Source organism: Mirounga leonina, unplaced genomic scaffold (genome assembly GCF_011800145.1).
Source record: "Mirounga leonina isolate KUSES-001 unplaced genomic scaffold, KU_Mleo_1.0 Mir_493, whole genome shotgun sequence".
In the NCBI taxonomy this organism is placed as follows: Eukaryota; Metazoa; Chordata; class Mammalia; order Carnivora; family Phocidae; genus Mirounga; species Mirounga leonina.
In genome coordinates this window covers 908,772-932,593 of record NW_023270780.1, presented here as the reverse complement: position 1 = coordinate 932,593, position 23,822 = coordinate 908,772, and the positions used below count along the sequence as shown (strand labels likewise).

General features: G+C 44.0%; 1 protein-coding gene across 2 annotated transcripts in view; it reads left to right on the top strand.

Annotated features, from left to right (window-relative positions):
• Nucleotides 1-206: 206 nt before the first annotated feature.
• Nucleotides 207-23,822, top strand: part of PDZK1 (PDZ domain containing 1) — a 31,131-nt gene continuing 7,515 nt past the window's right edge. Inside the window, exons 1-7 of one of the 2 annotated variants that reach the window (XM_034989852.1) lie at nt 207-459; nt 9,853-10,064; nt 10,754-11,003; nt 12,707-12,843; nt 13,725-13,920; nt 16,270-16,466; nt 20,611-20,835. In XM_034989852.1, the coding sequence (XP_034845743.1) occupies nt 9,855-10,064; nt 10,754-11,003; nt 12,707-12,843; nt 13,725-13,920; nt 16,270-16,466; nt 20,611-20,835 (1,215 nt within the window). In that variant the 5' untranslated portion in view covers nt 207-459; nt 9,853-9,854. Of the gene's footprint in view, nt 460-9,759; nt 10,065-10,753; nt 11,004-12,706; nt 12,844-13,724; nt 13,921-16,269; nt 16,467-20,610; nt 20,836-23,822 lie in introns of those variants that run through there. The other variant, XM_034989851.1, reaches the window with a different exon arrangement.

Sequence of the window (23,822 nt, the reverse complement as noted above, 5' to 3'; positions counted from 1 at the left end):
TAATGAGATCGGCCTATCTATCTAATGGGAAAAGAAAAATTAACCTAAGTTGTTTCTTAGAAAATTGTATTCAATTTGTTGACTCATTGTAGTGAAACAATGCCGTGGCTATTGGAAGTCCTTTTTGGCCAGTGGTTATAAACTGCCAGCCCAGGGGCTCAATTCTGTTGAGTTTACACAGAGTTTCTTAAATACTTGAAATAGCTGTCAGCTTTTTACAGTGGGGACATCTTGCATAAATCTGGGTTTCCAGAGTCTCTTGAGAAATCGGCAGATCCGGCGTTCTGGGTTCCTGTCCCCTCCCAGCAGCTGTCTTGGTGCCATACAGCAGAAACTCCACAGGCCTCTCCTGACCAGCCCCAGCGATTTGTCAGTTTGAGCCCACCTCAAACTGACATTTTGGTGCATAGCCTCAGAGTTCCCGATTTGTCTTACTCTGCAGGAGAGATTGGAGCTGAGGTAAGTGACCTCCTTTTCCTCTTTTTCTCATTTTTTATGTAACTTCTGCCCTAGTGGAAATATTCCATCCCATCGAGGTGAAATCCATTTCCTGTGCTCCCCATATCCTCCCTTGATACGCCAACATGCTGCTCATTTTCTTCAGTCAGAATAAAACCATCAGCCCTGCTTTCCCCTCAAGCTGCTATCCCAGTTCTCTCCGTCATCTGTTTCGAGATGTGTCTATATTCATTGCCTCTGTTCCCGTTCACTATCTTCTCAGGCCCTTCTCCGTCCTCGACTCCCATGTTCTAAGCTTAGTGACATGTTCGGTTTTCATTCGCTTTACCTCTTAACGTCATTTTGCATTGTTAATTACAATCTTGAAATGCTTCTTTTAGTTTTTTTTTTTTTTAAAGATTTTATTTATTTGACAGAGACACAGCGAGAGAGGGAACACAAGCAGGGGGAGTGGGAGAGGGAGAAGCAGGCTTCCCGCCGAGCAGGGAGCCCGATGTGGGACTCGATCCCAGGACCCTGGGATCACGACCTGAGCCGAAGGCAGACACTTAACGACTGAGCCACCCAGGTGCCCCAGAATTTTATTTATTTATTTATTTATTTATTTATTTATTTATTTATTTATTTATTTAAAGATTTGATTTTTATTTATTTGACAGAGAGAGAGAGAGACAGCTAGAGAGGGAACACAAGCAGGGGGAGTGGGAGACAGAGAAGCAGGCTTCCCGCTGAGCAGGGAGCCCGATGTGGGGCTTGATCCCAGGACCCTGGGATCATGACCTGAGCCGAAGGCAGACGCTTAACGACTGAGCCACCCAGGCGCCCCTCTTCTTTTAGTTTTGACTATGCTGTAAAATCTTGGCCTTCTGATTATTCCTTCTCTGCCTCCTCTTCTGGTTGCCTGGATATAGGATTACCCCAGGCCTTATCCTGGGCCCTCGTCCCTCCACGTTCCTACTCGGGTGCCTCCCCGAGTCCCTTGTCCCTGAGCTCCAGGCCCACACTCCCATCTACCTGCAGGATGTTCTGCAAGTCCTCTGATTTAAGCCCATCTCAAACTTTGCCGTCACGTTTGTCATGATGACATCATCTTTTAATGGTATCACTTTTCTGTTAGTCACCAAGGCATGAGCTTGGTTTTGTCTGACGCCTTCCCTTGGCAACAGCCAGTCCGAGTGGAAGGTGCATTCGTCTCCCCGCTGCTATAATCAGAATACCACAGACTGGGCGGTGGAATGTGTGTGGGACTAAGCAGCAGCAATTTATTTCTTCCCAGTTCTAGAGGCTGGAAGTCCAAGATTAAGATGCCGGCAGGGCTGGTTTCTTCTGAGGCTTCTCTCCTTGGCTTGCGGATGGCCACCTTCTTGCTGTGTGCTCACATGGCCTTTCTCTGGGTGCACGCACTCCTGGTGTCTCTTCATCATCTTACAAGGATTCCTGGATTACTTCCCCTCCCTGTGACCTTATTTAACCTTCATTATCTCTTTGTAAAGCCCAATTTCCAAATAGAGTCACCTTGAGGGTTAAGACTTCAACACAGGAATTTTGGGAGGGACCCTTCAGTCCACACAGAAGGGGAGTCTAGGGCTTAAAGGAGGAGAGCTATCAGAGCTGGGCGGCAGGAAAAACTGAGCTAAGGTCATAAATCCAAGTAACCATGGCCTTTATGGAGCAGCAGAGAGAATGGGAAGATGACCGCAGAAGGAGAGTATCCTCGTAGCTCAGAACGGAGAGGAGCCTAAAGCACAGCCGAGTTCAGACTGAGCGCTGGCTTCAGGTGACCGTACTGCGCATGGGCCGCTCAGTGCGGCGCAGGCCCCTCCCCGCGGCGCAGGCCCCTCCCCGCGGCGCAGGCCCCTCCCCGCGGCAAGCTGCCTGGGGGCGAGGCCAGCAGAGGCTGGGAGGGGGACAGGGGCCCCTGACAGCGGCCGTACCTCCTGCTCAGTGGTCACAGTGAGTGTAAGTAAGTGTTTTGGACATCTGTGTTATGGAAACTGCCCCGTCTGTGGCCACCTCTGCATGGAGAAATCGGAGGGAACGGGATCGAAGAGTCGATAGCATCTGTCCTCGCGGTAGTTGCTCGCCACTGGCCCCTCGCCCCTGTTCTCACAGCCACCGTCCTAGGGCACGGCCTTACGGCTTGTGAGGAGGGTTATGACGGCAGCCTCTCACCTGGCCTTCCCACGGGGCATCTTTGCTCCGGTTCATCCCACCTGCGATCCTTGGAGCCCAGCTCCGATCCTGTCATCCCTCTGCTTGTAAGCGTCGAGCTCCTTGGGCTGGCCTTTGCAGCCTGATGTGTCACCATGACAGAAGGACATGTTGGCTGTCCCTCAGTCACGCTGAGTTCTTAACTCTTCTTTGACCATACCCCAGAACATTGCCACTTCCACGCCTGATGTTTACATTATTCTCTGTTTAGAATGTTCTCTTCCTACTTCCATACCTGCTGAAATCCTACCTATCTGTTGTCAAGGTCTACATCAAGTGCTACCTAATCCATGGAGCTTTCCTGAGCCTGTCCCCTGTTGTAGGTCTTATGGCATTTATACTCTGTTCATAGTGGGAGCTATTTTTGTATTAAAACTTTTCCTTCACCCCTATTCAACTAGGCCTTTGAGAATAGAGCTGGTTTTTAACTTTATCCCATCGACCACTTAAGAGTGTTTTGCATTTAAGTGTGAGGCAAACATTGGTGGCATGGACTAATGAAATCAGGTTTGGGGTCCTAGGTCTTTTTGATGTTCAGGAGAAAGTTGAAGGACCTTTGTTCATGATCCTAAATAGACTTCACCCACTCCAATATGCTAACTGAAGAAACTAAGGAGGGGAAGAGGTTGGTAGGGAGCAAGAAACTGTGAGGTAGAGCGGGCAAGCACCACTCTTCCTCAGGGGCTCACGGGATGACTGGTAGCATCACAAGATGACTGGTAGGGCCTTAGACAAGAATGGAACTTGAGACTCCACCTACAGGGTGATGGGGGAGGAGGCGTGGCCTCTGCTTTTAAGATGGTTAGATTTAGGGGCCGGGGAGTGGCCCCACACACTTAATTCATAGAACAAAGAGCACATGGGAACTGTTCAAGGTTGTTTTCATCTGCTTGATTCTGTTTGTCTGGCTCGGACCTGGGACTTGCAGAGGGAGGCACAAGGCCCAGACTAAAGGTGGCCCCACATTCCTATACTGTTGGCCAGGGCATTGGCTATAGTCAGAGCTGGATCCCAAAGGCCGCAGAGTGTGGCAAGGGCCTCCCCTAACCTAGCTGCCCCCTTGGTTTCTCATGTTGAGTAAAGGTGAGCTTAAGGGGGCTGTTAATAGTTCACCCAACCTTGACATTCTCTCTGACCCATGAAGGTGTTATCCCAAGACTGAGGAGAGGAAACAGGAGTTAGAAGCAGCAAGTGGTTTTAAGCACTAGTTTCTTAAGCTAGTGGGGATGGTTTTCAAAATGTGCATGTTCAGGTTTCAAGCTGGGAGATTGAGTCAGTAGATCTGAGGTGAGGCGTAAGCATCTATTTTTATTTTTTATTAGAGAGAGACACAGCGAGAGAGGGAACACAAACGGGGAGTGAGAGAGGGAGAAGCAGGCTTCCCGCTGAGCAGGGAGCCTGATGCGGGGTTCGATCCCAGGACCCCGGGGGATCATGACCTGAGCCAAAGGCAGACGCCTAATGACTGAGCCACCCAGGCGCCCCGATTTTTACAAATCTCTATAGGTAATTCTGGGGGCCGGTGGGGGCCGAAAAATCAAATCTGTAAGGTGATGGTGAGGGTTCAGTGAGGTTCTGTATCAGGCCTGACACGTAGTGAGTTTTCAAATGGCAGCGTGATTTATTATTGCTGGCGTCACCTGAAGGTCTCGATTTCTGCTGTTTCAGTTAAGTATATCTGTTCACTCAGATGAAACCAGATGGCGCCTTTGGGCATAAGTGGACAACTCCCAGGATTGAGGAGATGAATGAAAATCCTACAATTCTTGCTTTATTTACTTTTCTAGGAGCTGTCCTTTCTTTTCCCTCAGAATTTGATCTCTCCTGACTGTGTTTTATCTGATCTTTAGTAACTTCAGGATTCTTTTACCAAATAATACCTGGAAGCTCACAGGTGTTAGACAAACTCTGTTTTGGAATAGGGGATGTTTCAGTGACTTTTGTATTGAGAAATGCTTTGTGTTTTTATTGGGCTCCCACTGACCTTCAGACTTTCAAATATTTTTAGATCATGGATTTTTGATGAGCTGAATGGCTTTAAGATCCCTTCACTCCCACCCCTGTTTCCTGTACTGGGTAGGCTTATGAGCATTCATGCCTATGATAGTTTTTTTGTTTTGTTTTGTTTTTTTAAGTAGGCTCCATGCCCAGTGTGGAGCCCAGCACAGGGCTTGAACTCATGACCCTGAGATCAAGACCTGAGCTGGGATCAAGAATCAGATGCTCAACCGACTGAGCCACCCCGGCACCCCTTTATGATAGTTTTTAATTAGAAATTTCCACATATGCGGGGCGCCTGGGTTGCTCAGTCGGTTGAGCATCTGACTTCGGCTCAGGTCACAGGATTCCAGGGCCCTGCAATCGCGGGATCGAGACCCGCCCCGCGTCTGGCTCCCTGCTCAGCGGGAGGTCTCCTTCTCCCTCTGCCCCTCATACCACTCATGCTCTCTCTCTCACACTCTCTCTCTCAAATAAATAAATAAAATCTTTTTTTTAAAAAAGAAATTTCCACATATAACCATTATCTTAGAACAGAGAATGGTCTATTTTTTTATTTTTATTTTTTCTTGAAGTATAGTTATTGACGCAGTGTTTTTTTGTTTTAAAGATTTTATTTATTTATTTGACAGAGAGAGACACAGCGAGAGAGGGAACACAAGCAGGGGGAGTGGGAGAGGGAGAAGCAGGCTTCCCGCCGAGCAGGGAGTCCGATGCGGGACTCGATCCCAGGACCCTGGGATCATGACCTGAGCCGAAGGCAGACACTTAACGACTGAGCCACCCAGGCGCCCCTGTTGACACGTGTTACATTAGTTCAGGTGTACAACTTAGTGAGTGGACAACTGTGTTGTGCTATGCTCAAGTGTAGCCACCGTCTGTCACCGTACAGTACCATCGACTGTATTCTCTGCGCTGTACCTTTCATCCCCATGACTGCAAGCCTGTCCCTCCCACTCTCTTTCACCCCCTTTGCCCATCTCCCACCCCCTTCATTCTGGCAACTATCGGTTTGTTCTCTGTATTTATGGGTCTGTGTCTGCTTTATTTGTTCCTTTTTTAGAGTTCACATATAACTGAAATCATACAGTATTTGTCTTTCTCTGATTTATTTCACTTAGCATTATACCCTCTGGGTCCATTCATGTTATTGCTAATGGCAAGATCTCATTCTTTTTTATGGCTGAGTAATATATATATATATATATATATACATATATATATATATTTATATTTGTTACTGGCCATTCTGACAGGTGTAATATGATACATCTTGTGGTTTTGATTTGCATTTCCCTGATGATTAGTGATGTTGAGCAGCTTTTCATGTATCCCTTTGGGAAATGTTTATTGAGGTCCTCTGCCCAGTTTTAACAATCAGATTGGTTTTTTTTGGTAGAACAGAGAACTTTTTGATGTGCAAGGTGACAGGACAGGCACACTTCCCTATAAGTCCCACAGGCACCGGGATCAACTGAATGGAGTCTCACTGCTTCCTTGGCTAGCCCTGCTGAGGAAAGTCCTGCAGCTTCCAGCCCCAAATGCACAAATGGAGGGGAAAATGAGATGACTTCTTAGCCTCAGCCAACAGCTGAACTTTCCTGGCTTTTTGGGTCTTGTTGATGTAGGTCATGCTCCTCTCTGGAATAGCTCCCGGTTCAGACTTCTGCTCTGTGTGCAGGCTGCTGGTGAGGGGTTTGACTAGGGGTCAGAGATGGGCCCATGTTGATGGCTGCCTGGGAGCTGAGAAGTCTTGACCTGCCTTGGGCTCAAAAGAGTCTCTGGGTCCCCCCAGCTATTTCTATCCTGTGGAAAATAGCCCAGTGGCTTCAATTCTTTCTTCTCTGGCCACATCCAGAAGTCCTACCCACTCTCCTCTGTTGTCATTGCCTCACCTCCCCAACTTCTAAAGTGTGCCAAACGATCCTTCTTGACCATGGGCATATTATTCTCTTTCCTGGTAGCAATAATCTAATTCTTTTGGAGGAAGGTAGGGTCTGAAGGTATGATTAATAATTAAGATTGATTAAAAAAAAATCTCTGGCTCTCCGCCCTGACCACCAGGCAGCACTTTGTTCTCTTTCCCACAGGCAAGCAACTTTGTTGCCAAGAGTTGACTTTCTTGCCAGAACTCAGCAGGGGTTATAGCTTTCTTTCATTTCCAGTATTTTACTTTGGCTATCTGAACTGGGGAATGAAGCCTGCTCAAGATTTAACGGACTCCAGCACTGGATGACTGCTGGTACCGTGTTATAGAAATCCATATGCCTTCTCTAGTTAAATACCTGCCCACCATAGGGGTCCGATCTGGATTTTCTCAGGAAGCAGAAGATGGGGATGGCGGTGAAGAAACTGGAATGAGCATCCTTAAATACAAAGATCCTTCCTCTTAGGCCCTGTGTTCCAGAGTCCCAGGCATCCTCATCACGGAGCAGTGATAATCTTGCTAAAGTCACGGGTCCCAACCCTGACTTAGGGGCCAGAGTAACACCAGATGAACCCAGGTCTGGAGCTGGACCAGAGCCCAGCCCTTCGGCTCCTAGTTGAATTGTCACTTGGCAAGATGGCAAAGGAAACGGTTTTAGGGCTCCAAGGGTCCCATGGAAGTCCCGGCTTTTGGGGCATTGATCTGCTTTTCTCTGTTGCTATGGTTGAAGGTGTTCAGTATTTCATCAGCGTGGCATATGGGCACCAGCACCAGTGGCTGCTTTGTGGGGAGGGGCTGGCGTGGGGGCAGGAGGCCAGAGGGGGCTCAGAGCCATTTCTCAGCCAGTGCCCGAGGCTTCCAGGACACAAGTGCAGATCTGAGTGATTGCCGTCTGGTTGGTTGAAAACTTTCACCAAATAAAAAAACAACTTGGGATTTTGCCAAGAAATAGAGCTTTGTCTTTCCTTGTGTGTCTGTTGAGACCTAGGAAAATGATGCCTCTTACCCCCTCCCTAAACATGGGACTGGTCTGGCTGGCAAGGAGGTTTCACTTTCTATCTTTGCAGACCTTCAGAGAAAGCGATTATGATCCTGTGGCTGACACCCAGGGTGTGAGATGGCTGAATTTTGGGCGTGGGTGCCTTAGAAATGAGCATGCATATGTTGACCACAGACCGTCTCATCTTTTGACGAAAACATAGCATTGAATGGCCTTTATTTTGATTATTAGGACATGTTGCGGATTTTGTGGGCTTTGGTTGAAGTTTCTCTATAATTATCTCCAAATTTCAGAGGGCTTTGGTTTTTTCCAGTTTTTAGTCCTATGAAATTGAAAGTTGAGAGGGATCTAGAGGTGAGTTTGGATATAGATGTGGGTTTGAGCTGGAAAATGGAACTGATACATGCAGGCCAGATGCTCAGCAGAAAGGAAAATAAAGGTTCAGGCAACCCAGGTGCCTGAATGTGAGGAAGCCCCCCTCTGGTGGTGCCCAGTTCCCCCCAGTACCCTTCTTCCCCGTCTCCTCCCAAAGTGGTGTCTTTCTGGCAGCAGGTCATGCTCCGAGAGCTGCTAATTTCCCCCAGGGGTGGCCGCTGACCACACGATTGTGGCTCCACTTTTCTCTTCCCTGGGGACGCAGTGGGGAGGGCTCAGGCCCTGGGCCCTTGGCGAGAGATCACTTGAAACGGTGTCTATTTGTTTGTTTCCTCGACTGCTTAGTCATTTGTGCCGCTGGGGGTGTGGCTGCCGACTGCTGAGTGGCCAAGCTGTCGGGCAGTGGGAGCCTTTCTGCCCCGTTTGTACTGGGTGTCTCTGTGGGCGTGAAGGCCAGAGATGGCTATCTGGAATCGCTACGCTGTGGCTGCTAGGGGGCCTGGAGGACTTCGCTGTCTCTCCTCCACCGCACCCTCCACGCCCTCGGCGCTCCTCTGTTCCTGTCCCGCCAGGAGGGAAGGGACAGAAGGTTTAGTCTCTGATTTACTGGTAGGGAACTCAGGCCTCTGCCTTGCACCAGCCATTCTGGCTTCCATTCTGATTCTCCTGTGAAAGAAAATGCTTCAGCCAAGAGGGATGGATGACACTGGCAGGAGCCTTCCCCGTAGGAACTGGGTGCCCACGCCCCAGCCCATGCTTTTCGCACTTGTCCTTTCTTCTGTGGCCCAGGACCTCGCTCCTGGCAGTGGGGCAAAAGGAAGGGCAGGATGGATGGAAGCAGAAGCTGCTTCAGGCGGGAGAAGTGGGACCCGGCCCCAGGAGTCCTTTCTCTGGGGGGCATCCCTACTCTGCTCTGACGAGAACTTCAGGGTCCTGGTCAACCACTTTTCTATCTCCTCTCCAATAGATCAGGCCAGCTCTGAGGGCTGGTGTCTCAGTTTCCACTTGTTTGACATCTTCCTGATCCGGTCCTACCTCACCTGACTCCCACTAGTCCTTCAGGTCATATAGGAAAGTCATTTTCCCAGGAAGCCATTCTTAACTCTGTCCGTCCCATTCCCTACTCCCAACGCCCTTTGTTATATTCTGCCTTATCACTCTGTTCTTGCCTAGCATATCACTCACTATGTGTTGTTGTAAAAATACATTCTCCCCGATATGAGAGGCAAAGGATAGGTTACAGATTTATCCTCAAGACCTAGTCCTTGAGGACTAGGGAGGCTCTTCAAATATTTGAATGAAGGTGGGCTTGGATTTTCTTAAAATTTTTAGGTCAGGTATTTAAACCTACTTTCTTTAGATCAGGGGACAAAGAGGAATTTAGTTTTGGAGCTATTGAAGCTGAAAAATCTGTGTCCAGGGCCCAGCCAAATACATGGGTCTGAAACTCAAGTAAAAAGATCATCCTTGGGAAATAGACTTGGAAATTATTAGCAAGTCCTGGGAGGTGGCCTTCTACACCCCCAGTGTTGCTACAGTCTAGATTTGGCATGGTTAGAAGAACAGGATCATGGGAGAGGGAGGACAAGGGTTCTCTCTCCAAGCAGATTTTCTTTCCCATGGGTTTATCCATTTGTTTTTGTTTTGTTTTCTTTTTTTTTTTTTAAAGATTTTTTATTTATTTATCTGAGACAGAGAGAATGAGAGAGACAGAGAGCACATGAGAGGGGGGAGGGTCAGAGGGAGAAGCAGGCTCCCTGCCGAGCAGGGAGCCCGATGCGGGACTCGATCCAGGGACTCCAGGATCATGACCTGAGCCAAAGGCAGTCGCTTAACCAACTGAGCCACCCAGGTGCCCCTATCCATTTGTTTTTCATCACAGAAATGGCTTCCACCTTCCATCCACGAGAATGTGAGCTGTCTAAACAAGAAGGGCAAAGCTATGGCTTCTTCCTGCGAATTGAGAAGGACACTGCTGGCCACCTGGTCCGGGTAGTTGAGAAGGGTAGCCCAGCGGAGGAGGCGGGCCTCCAGGATGGAGACCGAGTTCTTAGGATCAATGGTGTCTTTGTGGACAAGGAAGAGCATATGCAGGTGAATGGGACATCTGGGGTTCTTCTTCTAGGATCTCTTTAGCCTCCACATCTCTGCTGATAAGTTTTTGGGGTCAGTGGAGATTTCCCAGCTGCCACTGGCAAGGCAGACCCCTTTATGGCTATACCTTCTGCCCACTAATCAAGTCCCCTCCAATTAACTGGGAACTGTAAAATTATTCCTAGATTGAATAGTGTCAGAGCCAATAGGCATCAGGTTTGCTATATGCCAGGAACTATGCTAGGCAATTTCATATTCATTATTTTGTTGAACCCTCATCACAACCCATGAGGTCACATATCACCATTTCACAGAAGAGGGCTCAAAGGCTCAGAGAACTTCGCTTGCTTATGTGTTCATGCAGTGAACACATGGGAGGGTCTGACCTTACCCCAGTTCTGCCTACCTCCTGGTGGATGCTCCTTTCACTACACCAGGCTGTTTCCATTAGCCCAGCTAGGATTCGGCCACACTCTGGGTTCCAACAGTGCAAGAGCCCTGCCCCCTCCAATCTGTACCTGGATCTTAGGAGGGATGGGGTCTAGATGGCTGGAGCACCACCTGCTGACTCTTTGGGCTTCAGGGGTCAGCATTCAAGAATCTCTAGATCCAGTGAATGAGCCAGATGGTGAGCATCCCCTATGGTGGCTGATAAGGTTCTTGGTTAGTTATCTTTTTCTTCCTCCTAGGTTGTAGATCTGGTCAGAAAGAGTGGGAATTCAGTGACTTTACTAGTCCTGGATGGGGATTCCTATGAGAAAGCAATGAAAAAGCAGGTAGACTTGAAAGAGTTGGGTCAAAGTCAGAAAGAGCCGAGTGTGAATGATAAGAAACTGCCTGCTGTGATGAACGAAGGAGCACAGACTCGGACTCAGCCACGGCTCTGCTATTTGGTGAAGGAGGGGAACAGCTATGGCTTCTCTCTGAAAACTGTCCAAGGTGAGTCGAGGGTGGAATTTCCAGAAGAAAGATATTGTTATTGGTTACTGACTTCTTTGACAAACTTTTCAGATGCTGTGGCTATCCAATTGCAGCTTCTCCCTCCATCCCTCCTTCCCTCCCTGGCCCTTCCCTTGCTTTGACAATTGTGCAATGAAGGATCAAAACACTGGACCCAGCACAGAGTGGGGAGGGCCACTAGTCACTCTTGTCCCCCAGTGTTTGTTAGGCTGAGCCTTGGAGGCCAGAGGGTTAGAGGGCTGATGCTTCTTTGTTATTCTTTCCTAGCTGCCTTAGGGTGAGGGTGGAGGGGAGAAGGGGGAATAAAAGGCAAGAAAAAAGAGATTCTTTATAAGAGCTACTTTTGAAGAAGGATGATATCTTTACACTTCTGAGTGCCCAGGTAATCATTTATTCAACAAATTCTTGAGCACCTGTTGATGGGCCAGACCCTGTTATAGTTGCCACAGATGCTACTCTACTAATCATCCCTCCCCCAACACCGTGACATTGAAATAGGACCTTCAGCTGTGGCCTAGCCTCCATGGCTCTAAGGTGCGTCCATCAGCAAGTACTAGAAGCTCTGTTTCTAGAATTTCAGAGATGCAGGCTGGCTTTTGCTCAGTTGGTCGTGGTTCTGTGATGGTGTCTCTGGGATTTAGGTTAGAGCCATAGAGGCTATATAAGCCTTTTGGTTCTACCTTGAATGTTGCTCCTCCCATGTTCTTCCTGCTACTGGAGGAGCGCTGGTCATAATTGGGTAAGTAATAAATAGCAGACCAATAGTAAACATAAAATTGTTTCCAAGGCTTATTTAACCTATAGTAAGTGATATAAATTAGCTGTAAGAGGTATTTCTCAAGTTTGTCCATTATTAAACATAATGGCGCAGGTGGTCAAGGGAAGCTTGGCATTTCTTAGAAGTCCATTATCAGCAAAATGGTGAAAAAATTATCATAATTCAGATTTTATTCATTTGACTCTTGTGCTAATGTACATAATAAATGGTTTAAATTAGCTTTATGAAGAAGATGTTTTCTTCATGACAAATACATAACAAGGTAATGGGAGAAATTTTAAGGCAGCAGTTTATACTGTTATTCCTTACAAATGATTTATTTTGTCATTGTGAAGCTACCCTTTGCCTAGGTTGAAATATTAATATCTGGAAAGAATTGACAGCATTTCTATAAGAAGCACCTAAATCGCATCATCTACTAATCTAGACTGACTGTACATGTGTATACATCCCTGCCGTTCTGTGCCTCTGTCCTCTTAAGCCTGCATGAGCGAGATTTAGTGACTTCATTGGTATGTGATGGTTGGTGATGGTACTAATTAAAGAAGACAGAATGGAGCAGATGCCTTCTAATTCCACAAAGACGAAGAACAGGAGTAAGATACAATGATGCAGCATGGACATGGCTTGGTGCTTTCTGGCTCAAGAGGCCACTGCCCTCTGAGATTCCTTCCTTGCCTTCAGTTGGGCTCAGAAATTCTATTCAGATCAGTAGAAACCAACCGAATAATGTCTCTGTCAAGCTTTGTGCTAGGAGCTATAATTTTAATTCTAGATCAGAAGCCCAAGTCTATTCGAGTTAGCTTTAAAACTGGAAGTTGTAATTTTACATTATTGGGAGAAAACCCTTTATAGTTGGACTTTCTGTGTAATGGAGTTGTCATGCTTGTCCACACCCTTGCAGGTAAAAAGGGAGTGTACATGACGGATATAACGCCTCAAGGTGTGGCTATGAAAGCTGGTGTCCTGGCTGGTGATCACTTGATTGAAGTGAACGGAGAGAATGTCGAAGATGCCAGCCATGAGGAAGTGGTTGCCAAGGTATAGCCCAGAGGGGTACTTTTCTTACCTTTCACTCTGTTCTTGTTGGAAGTGACAGGAAGACACGAATGGTAGTTTATGATGGGAGGAATATAATGATGAGAAGTTAACGAACCCTTTGTATTAAGAGGGAACAGACTCACTAGTGGTGTCAGCAGTGTTAACATAGGGTTTTGGAATAAGGCCTTTGCTAGTTTCATGTTTTCGGAGAGAAGCATTCTAAAGAATCGTTAACTTTAGTTTCTGGATCTTATTTGTACCTGATTGGGAGCCCCCTCTGAATTTATAACAAAGTCGGTGTTTTACTAAAATGTTTTAATACAAGCTGGCAGATAACCAATGTGGTGAGGGATACAGAGCTACACATGGGGAGTGTTGGAAGACCCGTTCTTCTATTCAGATCAGTAGAAACCAACCGAATAATGTCTGTATCAAGCCCAAATCTTACATCCCAGCACAGTTCCATGACACATGGATAATACTCTGAGGTTTTCCTTTGAGGTCATATGGAACCTTGAACACTGACCAACTTTATCTTTTCTTGGTAGAATAATTTTTCAAAATAGACCTTAACTTGATTTTCCAAACTCCTTTTCTAGACTTAAGTACCTCACTTAAGTACCCTTCTGGGTTTTCTGAATTCTAGCTGTCACGTAGGTTCAGTTAGCATCTGTGTGGGTGCGGGCATACACAACTGTGGACGTGGGGATAGTGTTGACTATTACTGATGGTAGGTGGGAGTATCATAGTTTAAACTTGGGCCTTACATTCCATCTTTTCTATCGAGTCTGGAGACTGTGTGCCTCTAGGAAGAAACTTCCCTGCTTGCCAGCATTGTTCTTGGAGACGGCTGGCAGTCTTACCTGTGTGTGCTCTTGCAGGTGAAGAAATCCGGAAGCCGAGTCGTGTTCCTGCTGGTGGACAAGGAGACTGACAAGCTCCATGCTGAGCAGAAGATAAAATTCAGGAGAGAAACAGCCAGTTTGAAATTGCTACCCCACCAGCCCCGGGTTGTGGAGATGAAGAAGGGAAGCAATGGCTATGGTTTCTATCTAAGGGCAGGCCCAGAACAGAAAGGTAAGGCACTAGAAGAACAGAAAACCTGGTGGTGTAACCATCTAATTCTTCACCCACTCTGACTCCAGAGTTCTGTTAGGCCCCCGAGTCCCTACCAGCTGCATGAGGGGACAGTGAGAGACTAGAGAGCATGGCTGGGTCATTTTCCATGGGGGCCATGATGGGCATCTCAAGGTTTCCTTAGCAGAATGATAAGGCAGAATTTTGGATCTGGGCAGTAGTATGCTGTAAATTTGCTCTCTGGCAAAAAAAAATGCCCTAATTTGTAGCATTTGTTGATTTTTTTGTTTATTATTTGTGGTGTAAATACTCCCAATATACCTGATTTCAAGCCATGAATGTGCTGTCACAGAATGCAAAGTTGAGAAGTCTTGAACAGAAATGGTTCTCACAAGCTGGTGTGAGCCATCTCCAATACACCACTGGATCTGAGTCAGGGGTGTGGGTCGGGATCTGGGAAACAAATAGAATCCGGAATCTTTCTGATTCCTTATAACTCAACAAGGAAAGAACTAAGGTCCTTATAGGGAAGCTGAATATATAAAGGAATGCAGACTCAGGCAAACTGTTGTTCTAGACATTGCTATTTTCTTTTCATTATGTATATTTATGTTAATTCATCAAATATTAATTTGATTCATATTATATAAAAACATCCTCAGGGCCTTATAGAATATCAAGTGAATCAAACAGGAATTCTTCAGTCAAGGAGCCCACTATTTAGTAGAGGAAATACACACATATGTCCATAACTGAAGGTGGATGGTGAGGGGCACCTTAATGTGGGGTAGAGTAGTATTGGAATTCAAGATTGGAGCAGTTTTTTTTACTAAAAAAGTACTGGAAGACCTCATGGTAGAGATAGCAGCTGAGCTCAGGCTTTGTAGTGTGAATAAAATTTGGACAAGTAGACGGTATGGGGACCACGAAGGCCATTCCATGAGGATAGGATTGTGTGAACAAAGCAGGGAAACATGGGTGCCGTTTGGCATCTAATGCGTGGCACAGAAAACGACGTTAGAAAGGTAGGTTGGAAAGAGATGATGAGGGCCTTCAATGCCAAGTTGAAGAGTTTGGACTTGGCTCTGTAGTTGATGGGGAGTGAAAAGTTTTTTCAACAGTGTGAGAGGAAAAAATTAAGCCTACAGCATCTTGGGGCTTTATATATCTCAATTACTCCTAATAATTCTGCAAGAAGAATTTCTGAAATTGAGGGCAGGGAGAAGATACAGTAATTATTATAAGGACAAATAGTTTGTGGCTTAACTAGGATCAAATTCAGGTCTTGTTCAGTTCTAAAGCCCTCACTTGTGCCGTTGTAGCCAGGAATGACTTGGTCAGACCTTGCATCAAGATGAATCTGAAGGCAGATCTGTAGTGGAGAAGGCAAGGATTAGGGGCAGGGAGAGCAGCTGGTGAGGTGTTGTAGTCGTTAGGTAGAATTTAAGGCAGGAACTAATACCACATGCACTTAGGGTAGAAGTGGGGCCAGAGAGGAGATGTGTCAAATATTAAGGTAGCATCAAATGACCTAGCAGTTGATTAGAATATGGGGAGTGGATACTGAGGAAGAATTGGTGCTAAATATCAGTGACTGGGGTGATGGTGCTGCCATGGTCAGGTGACAAGGGGAGGAGCTTTGGGATGTGGGAGATGGGCAGAGATGACTTTTGGTTTGAATGTGTTACATTTGAGGGACCTATGGGCTATCTGGTTGGAGATGCCCAGCAGCTAGCTGGAAAAGTGAAACTGGAGCTTGTTAAAATAGTGGGAGGGACAAAAAAAAGTGTGAGAGATCTGAAGGCACCTGGTGAAGACAGTTCAAGTCAGGAGAGGAAGGGTAAAGGCGCATCCTTGAGGCAAGCACACACAAACACGTTCACAGTTGAATACACCCAATTGCTACTAAAATGCCGGCATGTGTTTCCTAGGCTCTGAGTTCTTTGGTTTTGTTCTTCTTTCTTCTTCCTGCCCCATTTTAATGGCTTAGCTTCTACATAAGATGTATGGGTACATGGATGCTCACTGACTTCCTGGGAACTTGCTGACTCTTAATGCTTAGCATGCTGTTTTGTCAAGATTGAGTCTCAGACACTTTGGTAACAACCGGATTCTTTTCTTTAAGATCCTTTCATCAGTAATGGCTGAATTTGTTCCTGGAGTAAGTTGTGGGCAGGGAATGAGGCTGGATAGGGTGCTTATCGTCTTCCTTGGGTGCCAGTGGGAGGGGCAGTCGTATGCAGCGTGCCTTTTAAATTTATGTTATCAGAGCCTTTGGCTTCAGCAGAAATTCGACAGCTTAATTTAGGGGTCTTTCTGATAATTTTATTTAATTTTGGGGGAGGGTAGGTCAAGTCATCAAGGACATAGATTCCGGAAGTCCAGCAGAGGAGGCTGGCTTGAAGAACAATGACCTGTTAGTCGCTGTCAACGGCGAGTCTGTGGAATCCCTGGATCATGACAGTGTGGTGGAAATGATTAGAAAGGGCGGAGATCAGACTTCACTGCTGGTGGTGGACAAAGAGACGGACAACATGTATAGACTGGTAAATAATTTAAGGCCGCATATTCATGCATTAAGGTTGGGTCCATTCACTCAAGTCCTCACACTGTGGCTAAGTTACCACTTTGATTTTCAAACTGGAAGGGCATAACCGTCATCATTAAGGCTGCATTGAAGTTCAAATTGGTAGTGATAAGAGAATGCCAAGTGATTGGTACATGAGTTTTAAGTCCTTAGATTCAAAATTTTGAAAGAATTTGCAAATGTAACTATAGAATTACTTTTGGTAATCTGAGAAAAATCTATAAACAATAGCCTAGAAATAGGCAGATGTAGCCCTACCTTTCCCAAATAGGAAACAACCAGATTTTAAAACTATAGACCAATTAATTCCATTAACCCCACATAAAAGCCTAGAAAGGATTGTTAAACAGCTTCTAAGCCCTTAGCAAGGAAATAGAAACACGAATTCACCAAGACTAACCTTAGTGTCAAACTAACCATATTTGCTCTCAGCTTTTAATCACAACAGGTATTATCTGCATGTTTTGTTTTTAATTAATCTTTTAATTTTATCACAAGAACTGAGGTGTTCAGTCTAGCTTAACAGACATTTGGGGGCCTTCTGCCGATACCATCTGCCTCACTACGTGATGGTCACACAGATGAACAAAGATGGACTTGTTCCAGGTGATATACAATAATGGAACATCCAAAGGTGCATAAATAATACAGAGGAATATGGTAGGGGGTGGTATTAGCCCCTTTTTATAGATTAGCAATTTCTTAGTCCCTCTAAACTTCATTTTTTAAAAAGTCACCCACCTCGGCCTGTATTTGAACCCAAGTTCTTAATTCATTATACCATATACCCTCTCAGCACATTTTGATTAGCAATTTTAAGGTACTGTGTAAAGAAAATTAAAGAGTGAACTAGATGATAGAACAGTTAATGGGTTTTTAGCTAGTTGTACAACCATACCTGAAGAATAATTGATACTGGAACAACGTCAGTCTGAATAGATGTCTCCAGCGGTATGCTTCTTATCCTAAGCTAGTTTATTACCACATTTGGATGGAGACATGGAAAACATTTAATATACTTAAGTCATACAGATGGCTTAATGTGTCGATGGGTAATTAATTTACTAGAGATTATAATATTCAAAATATCCAGTCAGGATAGAAAGAAGAATAAAAACTAATAAGTTTAAGTTTAAACAGGAATGAATTTCAGGTACTAACCTAACTTAAAACGAAATTGTATGAACACCAAATGGTGAGACCTGATTTGAGGGCTACAAAAAAAGACCAGAAACCTGATGATACTCTAAGTAGCTGCCCCCACCCCCCAAAAGGCAATTTAAAGTTACCTTAACTGACACTTGGCCTTCGGAGGTGGTAGTATTACTGTACTGAGTTGTTCAGACCATACTTGAAATGACCAGTAATGTAATCTTGGGCAAGTTACCCTCCCTGTGCTTGCCTTCTTAGTTGTAAGATGGGGATAGCTACTGTGAAGGGTTATTTGAGGTAATATTTAGAACATTCAGAATAATGCCTGGCACATAGAAATGTTGTTTGTTAAGTCAACACCGTGTGCAGTTCTGAGAACCTGACTATAAGAAGGCCAGTGTCAAGAAAGGTAATCAGGGCAGGGGTTTGGGAAATCACCATGTGAATATTTTGAATCAGCATAGGCTTTGGGGAAGAAAGGAGAACATCTTCAAGAATTTGAAAGGCTAAATGGTAACTGTGTAAGGTGATAGATATGTTAATTACCTTGATTGTGGTGATCACTTCACAATGTGTATGTGTATCAAATAATACTATGCACCTTGAATATATACAATTTGTCAATTACACTTTAATAAAGCTGGAAAAAACATGAAGGAAACATTGACAAACTTGAAAGTAGAAATAGACAGTTCTACCATAATAGTTGGGAGATTTCAATATCCCATTCTCTATCATGGATAGAACCACCAGTCAGAAGATAAGGAACCCAAGGACTTGATAAACAAAAGAAACCAACTAGATCTAACAGAAATACAGAGCACTCTACGCAACAACAGAACACATTCTTCTCAAGGGCACATAGGACATTCTCCAGGATAGACCATATGTTAGGCCACAGATTAAGTCACAAGAGCCAAAAGATGGAATCAACCCAAGTGTCCACTGTCAAATGAATGGATATAAAGATGTAAATATAGTGTGTGTATGTGTGTATGTTCTTCATATGTATATATATAATATAAACATACATATATATAAAATATACACACATATATAAATATACACATATATACACACATATATATAAAAGAATTCAGAAGGCTATTACATGCAAGAAGTCCTTATTTTTGAGGTGTTCTATGGGGCATAGCTTAATCAAATAGAGAATGTCTAGGGAGCTAGCTTTTGGCTTAAGGACAGCTGAAGCTGCCAGAAACAGGGGGAGCCATTTTTGCCAAGTGGTGACCTCCCATTTGGTGGGAAAGTTTAGGCAGAAGTCAGGAGGTCACTGCTCTGGCTGCTGTAAAGGGGATTCTGGCATCAGTGCTTTTCCAATCCCTCCTGATTTTATGACAATGATTTAACTATAATGTTCTGGTTTAATATGAGAGAACTTTGATCTAAAAAGATGCCTGTCCCCATCTTCTCTCTCCCTCCCCCCAAACCCCCTCTAAAGTAGGTTACATACAGGGGTGGGTGGCTCAGTGGGGGATCTTTGAGATACATCGTTGAATAAAACAAACACCTAAAGCAGTTCCTGGCACATATTAGGCACGCAAATAACTGAAAGTGAATAAAAACTCATTGACTGTTTAATGTTACTGTACTTACCTTCAAGATCAGCGGCTATGATCACATACAGTTGATTTGCCTGTTGGGTAGTGATGTCAGAGGTATTTTTGTATGTAATGAGTCATTGATACTTTCCACATTTTTTTAAAAGACTTTATTTATTTATTTGTCAGAGAGAGAGGGCACAAGCAGGGTGAGTGGCAGGCAGAGGGAGAAGCAGGCTCCCTGCTGAGCAGGGAGCCCGACGTAGGGCTCGATCCCAGGACCCTGGGATCACGATCTGAGCCAAAGGCAGATGCTTAACTGACTGAGCCACCCAGGCATCCCAACTTTCCACATTTTAAAGACAGAGAGAAATGTGGGACATTTGCAAGTATATCACTGAAAGTTCTGAAATTTAGTTGAACCGGGTAAGTAGGAGTTCTTAGCTGGTGTTACTCTTATTTAGAAAGGAAGATGTGGTCTTGTGGTTAGTGAGAGAGATGATAACCAGAGGACCCCAATCTAATTTTAACCAGGCTGCTGAACAGTACAATTTGGGGCAGAGGGCACACTGTACTCACTTTCGATTGCTTGATTTTCTACTCATGGCCTAACAAATGTCCTGGATACTTGTGGGCAGCAATTTAACTGCTGATCCAGGATCTTACCATACCCAAAGCTACCCTTTTAATTCTCAATTAAAACCCACAGTCTACTAAGCTTTTAATTCTTTTAAAAAATCAGTCATATGTTTCCTGTTCTATGTCTCTTTTGTATTCAAGACCATCACTCCCTTCTTCGCATGGATGGTCTGAGAGTGGAGATGGATTAGAAGTATTTAAAGATGGTGAGGAGTTTGGCATAACAGGAGTGTCAGCTAATGATTACAACAAACAATAGTAAAATGAGTACAACAAATTACTCTGTGTACTTCAGATGGTAATAAAAATAGCGTTTTGTTTCACTTTCTCTGATGTGTTTAAGGAGCTCTGAAGACCATCTCACTGAGGAGGAAGGGCTAGATGAACCTATTATGCATGAGTTACAGGGCAAGTCACTCGATGTGTGTCATCTCCCACAGGGACACTGCCTACAGTTGGTCAGTGACAGTCAAAAGAAACTGCATTTTTGTTAGTTATTTTTGCATCTTTGTACAACATCCTATACTGCTTTTATTTTATGTATATGTGAATTTATTTACTCCATAGCCAAGCTCAATCTTTCTTTATACCTTTTCTGGTTGGGGTAGTATAGAAAAATTTACTGCCCACAACCAGATGTGTCTGCCAGGCTTGTGGAACATGCATGACCCCTTGTAAATTAAGCTAGCACATTTAATAATGTGTAACTACTCATACTTACAATTAATGGTTTTTTCCCTTTATTTTCAAAAGGCTCATTTTTCTCCATTTCTCTACTATCAAAGTCAAGAACTGCCTAATGGTTCTGTCAAGGAGACTACAGCTCCTACACCTGCTCCTCTAGAGGTTTCAAGTCCAGATACTACAGAGGAAGTAGGAGATCATAAGCCTAAGCTCTGCCGGCTGGTTAAAGGGGAAAACGGCTATGGCTTTCGCTTAAATGCGATTCAGGGTCGGCCAGGCTCCTTCATCAAAGAGGTATGGTCATCTGGTTCTAGCAGGCCCATGAACACAGCCAGAGTGTCTCCCACTCATTGATGGCTTAGTAAAAAGGTTACATTGAAAAGCCTGCACTGAGGGTCTCACTTGGGTTTAAATAAATGCTGTCATGGTCCTGTACCCTTTAAGAGAGTGACTAGTACATCCTAAGCTCACATCTTTTGTTTTTCTTAAACACCTAATTGTCTTTAGAGACTTTCAAATCAAATAGAGCGATTCGACATGACTGTAGTGGACAGTCACTGTCAGCTCTGACTGGGAGTGATACCTGTTTACCTTGACACATTTGGCATAATGTCCCTAGCCTGGAGGGACTGACACTGAGAAGGCTGTCCCTATGGCTCTCAAGTTAGGAATGCAGAAAGGGAACCTACGAAAGCAAATTAGTGCCTTCAACCCAGAAGACCTACAATACGATATTCAACCACTGTAACGCTACATATTTTTCTTCTGATGATCTTAATGATATTTTTTAAAAATTGAAGTATAGTTGACATACAATGTGATATCAGGTGTACAACATAGTGTTTTAACAATTCTATACATTACAAATGCTCCTCATTGGTAAGTGTAGTTACCACTGTCACATACAGTTATTAAATATTGTTGACTATATTCCCTAAGCTGTACTTGTAATTCCTGTGATTTACTTATTTTATAACTGGAAGTTTGTACTTCTTATCCCCTTTGCCTATTTTGCCCATATCCCCCATCTACCTCTGTTTTGGCAACCAGTTTTTTTCTCTGGATTTGAGTCTATTTCTGTTTGTTTTGTTTCTTGGATTCTATATATAAGTGAAATCATGAGGTATGTGTCTTTTACAGTCTGACTTATTTCATTTAGCATAATACTATCTAAGCCCATCCATGTTGTTGTGAATGGCAAGATTTCATTCTTTTTTATGGTTGAGTAATATTCCATTGTGTGACACATGCACACACATTTCTTTATCCATTCATCTATCTGTGGGCACTTAGGTGGCTTCCATAATCTTGGCTATTATAAATAATGCTGCTGTAAACATAGGGGTGCACAGATCTTCTCAAATTGGTGTTTTTGTTTTCTTTGGGAAAATACTCAAAAGTGGAATCAATGGGTCTTATGGTTTTTCTATCTTAAAGTTTTTGAGGAATCTCTATACTGTTTTCCATGATGGCTGCACTGATTTACAGTCCCACCCTCAGCACACTGGGGCTTATTCCCTTTTCTCCACATCCTTGCCAATACTTGTTATTTCCTATCTTTTTGGTACTAGCCATTCTGACAGGTGTGAGGTGATATCTCATTGTGGTTTTGATTTACATTTTCCTGATTAATAATGTTGAGAGTCTTGGGGTGCCTGGGTGGCTCAGTTGGTTAAGTGTCTGCCTTCGGCTCAGGTCATGATCCTGGAGTCCTAGGATTGGGCCCTGCATCAGGCTCCCAGTTCAGCAGGGAGTTTGCTTCTCCCTCTGCCCCTTACCCTGCTTGTGTTCTCGCTCTCTCTCGGTCTCTCTCAAATAAATAAATGAAAATCTTAAAAAAAAAAGTTTAGCATCTTTTCTCACGTGTCTCTTGGCCATGTGAATGTCTTTTTTGGGAAAATGCCTATTCAGGTCTTCTGCCCATTTCTTAATTGGATTATTTGTTGTTACTTGTTGTACGAGTTTATATATATTTTGGATATCAACCCCTCATCAGATATATCATTTGCAAATATCTTCTCCATTCAGTAGGTTGCCCTTTCATTTTGTTGATGCTTTCCTCTGCTGTGCAAGAGCTTTTTAGTTTGACATAGTCTGGATAGTTTTTTTGCTTTTATTTCCCTTGCCTGAGGAGACAGATCTAGAAAAATGTTGCTAAAGCCGATGGCAGAGTAATTATTGCCTGTGTTTTCTTCTAGGAGTTTTATGGTTTCAGGTCTCATATTTAGGTCTTTAATCCATTTTGAGTTTATTTTTGTATGTGGTGTTAAGAAAGTGGTCCAGTTTCATTCTTTTGCATGTAGCTTTCCAGTTTTCCCAGCACAATGTATTGAAGACATTGTCTTTTCCCCACTCTATATTCTTACCTCCTTTGTTGTAGATTAATTGACCGTATAAGCGTGGGTTTATTTCTGGGCTCTCTATTCTGTTCCATTGATCTATGTGTCTACTTTTATGCCAGTACTACACAGTTTTGACTACTGTAGATTTGTGGTATACCTTGAAATCTAGGATTGTGAGACCCCAGCTTTGTTCTTCTTAAGATTGCTTTACCTATGAGGGATCTTTGTGGTTCCATACACATTTTTAAGATCTTTTGTTCAGTTTTGTGAAAACCACTATTGGAATTTTGATAGGAATTGCATGGAATCTGTAGATTGCTTTGGGTAGTATAGACATTTTAACACTATTAATCCTTCCAACCTATGAGCATGGGCTATCTTTCCATTAACATCTTACAGTTTTCAGAGTACAGGCCTTTCAAACCTCCTTCTTAAACTTCATTAAGTTTATTCCTAGGTATTTTATTCTCTTTGAAGCAATTGTAAATGGGATTTCTTTCCTTCCTTCCTTCCTTCCTCCCTCCCTCTCTCTCCTCTTTCTCTCTCTCTTTTCTCCCTTCCTTCTTTTCTCTCTCTCTTTCTTTTTCTTTCTTTCCCAGTGTGGGGCTCAAACTCACAACCCAGAGATCAATAGTTGAATGCTCTTCTGAGCCAGCCAGGTGCCCCAAAGTGGAATTGTTTTCTAAATTTCTCTGCTACTTTGTTATTAGTGTACACCAACACAACAGATTTCTATATATTACATTTGTATCCTGCAACTTTATTGAATTCATTTACTCTAATAGTTTTTGGTGGAGTCTTCAGGGTTTTCTATATGTAGTATCATGTCAAATAGTGACAGTTTTACTTTTTCCTTACCAATTTAGATGTCCTTTATTTCTTTTCCAATTTTTAAAAAAAGATTTACTTATTTATTTGCGAGAGAGGGAGAGAGATGGT